Below are 4,566 nucleotides of genomic sequence, written 5' to 3'. Positions count from 1 at the left end.
GTACTCTGACCAAATCTGAGGGGGTCAGGCGGATCTGAAGCACACGTGCGCCCCCTGCTCTGCCCCGCTACCAGAGCTCTGAACACAACCCAGCACACTCCCCAGCCTAGCGCTGCCCCGCCAACGATTGTCTGCGACAGAGCTGCGAGGCCCGGAGCACCAGGCCAGTCAGGGCCTCCAGAGAAGCATGGGGCTGCTCCCCTAACTGAAGGCACATCACACGTGCCAAGAGACGCTCCACTTAGCACTCACGCCTTCTCCAGAAGAAAGTCAACAGCAAAAACAGCACAGTTATTATCCAACTTCTGGCAGAAAGAACACAGTTATTATCCGACTTCTGAGACCTACTCGTTCAGCTTCCAGCCTTTCCCCTGAAAGTCACAATTTCCGTGGTACACTGGGCCCTTTCCCATGAAGCTGAGAAGCATCTGGCAGACTCTGCGGGATGTGGGTGGACACGGCAGCGTGTGGGAGAGGCGCTGTGCGGGGCGGGCTGGAGTGCAAGCCAGCCAGGAGATTGTGGCCAAGACCGTGGTGGAACGTCCCGGGGGCAGGGCCTGTGACAATGGCATCCTTGGAGACCCCTGCTTTAGTGGAGGAGTCAGCACTAAAGGAGATTACGTGGAGGGGAAGCTGGGAGATAATCCCAAAGGGGTTTGAGTTCAAGGCCCCAGGCAGCTTTGGGCTGCCTGCCTTGTAGGATGAAGACAGCAGATTTAAGGATGAGGAGCTGGTCAGCAGCACAGCCCCACTTGTTCCTTTTGGCAAGGAGGTAGACGATGTCATGCTGCTCACAGCACTGGGCTTCAGGGAGGAGGTCAATAACTTGGCCACTCCCTGGGTCCCCCACTAGAATCTCCATTTGGACCACCTGGAGGGGCCAACCAGGGTCAGCTTCTGGGAAATAGGTGGTTTTTTTACTGCAGGGCCTGGGATGGGTCGGCTGGCGGACTGTCCTGTGGAGGGAGGCTGCACAGCGGGGAGCAGGTTTCCAGAAGTAGAGCTCTGGACTGGTGTTCCTCCAGAAGAGCTGCCAGAAGAAACCCCATGTTTGGAGATAGAGCCGGCAAAGGGACTGTTCTTATAAGATGGCCCTGAAGAGCTGGCTGAGTGCTGTTTTGCTGGATGGCTCAGGGCAGCGGAGGACAAGGCTGGGGTCTTATGAGAGCTGCTGCTGGAGGCTGGCGTGCCTCCTGAAGACGCTGGCGTGGAAGGATGGAAGCTCTGGCTTTTAGTAGCTGTCTTGACGAGCTGGAGGAGGGAACAGTGACACTGAGGGGAGACAGGCTTTGGGCCCTGAAGCTTATTGACAAACGGAGCTGGGGGGGGTGGTGCTGAAGCTCTTCTGCTGTTGAGTACCTGCATGAAAGACTTTAACTTGGGAGCTGGGCAAGGGAGCTCCTGCCTGGGGTGTGTGAGACGTCCGTGGCAAGCCGTGGTGCTTTGCTTTGGACTGCTGCACTTCCGGCAGGCCCTTGTTGAGGACAGCCTGACAGGACAGTTCCTTGTAGCTGGAACTCTCTGGTTTTTTCTCCTGAGAGGACTGCCGCAGTGCCAGAGCCTGTTCAGCCAGAAAATTGAGAGGTGACTGCAGAGAGCTAGAGGGTGGTGGGGCAGAAGAAGGGCTGGGCTTCGGAAAGTTCCTTTTTTCTTCTGTACATAAAACACCTGTGACTTTCTCTGCAGGCACTTTCGAGGGTGCAGACAGTGTGAACTCAGAGCTCCCTCTGGCTCTGCTGTTCAGTGCGGCCAGTTCCTTGGACACGGCCTCCAAAGAGGAGGCTGAATTACGGATCAAGTCTCCGTCCAATGAGTCCTCCAGGTTGATAGGAGCAGGATTGGCAAGGCTGCCAGATGCCTGGGACGAGAGCTCCCTGTTTGCAGCCCCAACGCTCAGGCCTCCTCCCAGGTGTTCTGAAGGCAAAGCAAGGGGGCTGCCAATCTGGCCTGATGGGATGGAAGCCTTCTTATCAGGCTTGGAGGATGATTCCTTCACCTTCATTTTGGAAGAGGCCATTACTTTCTTCTTGGCCAGGATTGATGTCAGGTGCCCGTGGCCTCGTCTGCTCTCCTTGAACAGAGTCCTGGCCTGCATCCAGCCTTTGGGCCAGAGAGGTTTGACCTCAGCATCCAGAAACGCCTTCACGTAGTCCTCCCAGGACTGGGCCTTGTTCCTCTCCAGGTCATAGCTCTCCAGTTTGATCCTCACCACCTGACAGAGCAGCTCCCTGATTTCATCATTCTACTGGAATTTCTTCCAAGGTCCCATTATCCTCCTGCCCCCCTTTTCTTCATCTTCTTCCTCATCAGAACAAACCCGTTCTCTCTGCTTCTTGTCTTTCTCCTCTTCCAGCATCTTAGCGACCTTGGCTTGTGTGTGTGCCTGGCATTCATCCTGGTACTTGGCCATCTGCTCTGGCATCGCCCTGCCAATGGCTTCCTTAAGCTTCTGGAGAGGCTCCTTCAGACACCCACCCTGTTCACAGAGGTGAAGTTTTTGTGCACGCTTGACCAAGGTGTCTTTGCTGCAGGGCAGGAAGGCAGCAAGGTAGGCATACACCCCGGAACGGGTCTGGCTGCTCAGCTCCCGGGTCTGCGCCTCTATGTCTAAGAGGATGCCATTAATATCCTGGGTGAAGAACTTCTGTCTGCTCTCTCCCTCAGCAGCTCTGGCAGCCTGAGCCAGCTCCTTAACGCGCTTCTCCAGGGGCGCAGGCAGGCCTTCAGGAAGGGAAGAGGGCTGCCTGAATTCCTGGTCCAGTCCCACCCCAAGGGAATCGCTTTCATCATCCATATCTCAGAAGGGGCTTCCTTCTGGAGACTCACTGAGCAGCTGCTCCAAGTCCAAATCAGTCAGTGAGTCCATGGCAGTGGCTGCCTGCAGCAAGTCGTTGTCAGAAGTAGAGCCGAAGAGCGAGAGCAAAGGGTCAGAGGCACCCTCCAGTTCCCGCAGGCCCTAAGCTTCCGCCGACCAGACTGCTATGGGTTTATGCTCTTCGTCCCTCTTTCTCTGAGCCTCTTTCTCCTTCTGAAATTTCTTCAGCATCTCTTTAACACTCAAAGCCCCAGAATACTTCTTTTCCTTCTTCTCCTTACTGGCGTTGAGGGCTGTGAAGCCGGCTTTGGAAAACTTGGACTTTTTCGATTTCTTCTCCTTGTCATAAGTGTCATCTTTTTTCTTCTTCTTTATCTTCTCACCACCTTCCTTCAGCTTCCGCTTCTTTGGAGATTTTTTCTTCTTTTCTTTAATGAAGTCATCCTCAGATTCTGATGCTTGTCTAAACTGCAGGGTTCCCGAGTTGATGTAAAATCCTCCATACTTGGTAGTCAAAGAAGCAGGAACAAGCTTATCATATGCCTCAGAGTTATCGATGAGGGAATCGGAGTCATCATAACCATAACCCACATCAATCAAGTCTTGTATTCAGTCTTTTCTACGTTTCTTTCCACCATATTTTTCTTCAAATTTCCGGGCAAGGGCCTCCACTTTATGCCTTTCCTTTTCTTCATCATTGAAAGGATCTGAGAGATCTTTCTTCTTGTCTGTGGGCTGAAGTCCTTTCACCTTCCCTCGTAAGTTCTTCACCAGCTCTGGGTAGAAGAACTCTGGGCAGCGCTTGTGATCTGGCTCAAAGACGGTGAGTGTGATTCGAACAGCTGCTGCAGCCGGCTCAGAGTCGTGGTGCTGTTCTGCTCCCCCAACCTCCTCTTTCCGGGATTTCTTCAAAAATGCAGGATTCAAAGAACCTGGGAGGGAGGTGAACTGGACCCTGTGGGGCTCCGACATGGCTACCAACAAGTCTTAGCGGGAGTCACTGCATGGCTTCTTTGTCCCCGGCGCGACGCAGGCTATGGCCCCGCGGGCCGCACTCGTCCCCCCGCGGCCGTCCTCATGCCGGTCCGGGAGCCTGGGCTGCAGTGCTGCTAGCGGCTGGCCCCCGAGTCATGCCTCCCGGCGGGCGGCCGACCCACGCCGCGGCCCAAGGCTGGGTCCCAGCGCTCCCGGGGCGGGGGGGTGAGCTTTGCCGGCCGTGCCGCCGCGCCGGCCCAGGAGGAAGCGGAGAGACGCCGGCTCCACGTCGGCCGGGCAACTCGGAACCTCAGGGCGGGCACACTGCGCCCCGGGAGAACTTGCGGAGTGGACGCAGGCTCGGAGCGGCTCCCCGGACGCCTGCTGTTAGAAAACGCGCCCTGAAGGACCTGTCCGTCCCCCAGAGGCGACCACGAAGAGCCCGCCGGGCGCGGGGCCCCGCCCGGGCGCGGGCAGAGGCTCGCTTCCAGGCCGCGCCGAAGTCCCTCGGCGCAGCTGCCAGCGCGGCGACGCGGACAGCCCCCGAAATAACAGTCTTTTAAACATGGCTTTGGAACATTTGGAATCCATATGCAGAAATAAGAACCTTTATCCATATCTCATATTTACAAATATGAATTGACCATAAATCTCAATGTAAAATGAACACCATAAAACTTTTACAAGCAGACATAGAAAAAAAATTTAACCTTTGCTTAAAAGAAAAAAAGACTGGACTTAAGCAAAACTAAAATTTTGGGTTTTTTTCTTTTTTT

The 4,566-nt window shown here is 55.0% G+C and overlaps 1 protein-coding gene across 1 annotated transcript; it reads right to left on the bottom strand.

Annotated features, from left to right (window-relative positions):
• Positions 1 to 241: 241 nt before the first annotated feature.
• LOC130841921 (ubinuclein-1-like) lies at positions 242 to 3,787 on the bottom strand. The gene is given in 4 exon segments (XM_057718548.1): positions 242 to 842; positions 845 to 881; positions 883 to 1,332; positions 1,334 to 3,787. Coding segments are annotated over 4 exon segments (3,405 nt in total). The 3' UTR covers positions 242 to 378.
• Positions 3,788 to 4,566: the final 779 nt, after the last annotated feature.

This window comes from Hippopotamus amphibius, chromosome X, assembly GCF_030028045.1.
Source record: "Hippopotamus amphibius kiboko isolate mHipAmp2 chromosome X, mHipAmp2.hap2, whole genome shotgun sequence".
Taxonomy (NCBI): Eukaryota; Metazoa; Chordata; class Mammalia; order Artiodactyla; family Hippopotamidae; genus Hippopotamus; species Hippopotamus amphibius.
This window is presented reverse-complemented; position numbering and strand designations above follow the sequence as displayed.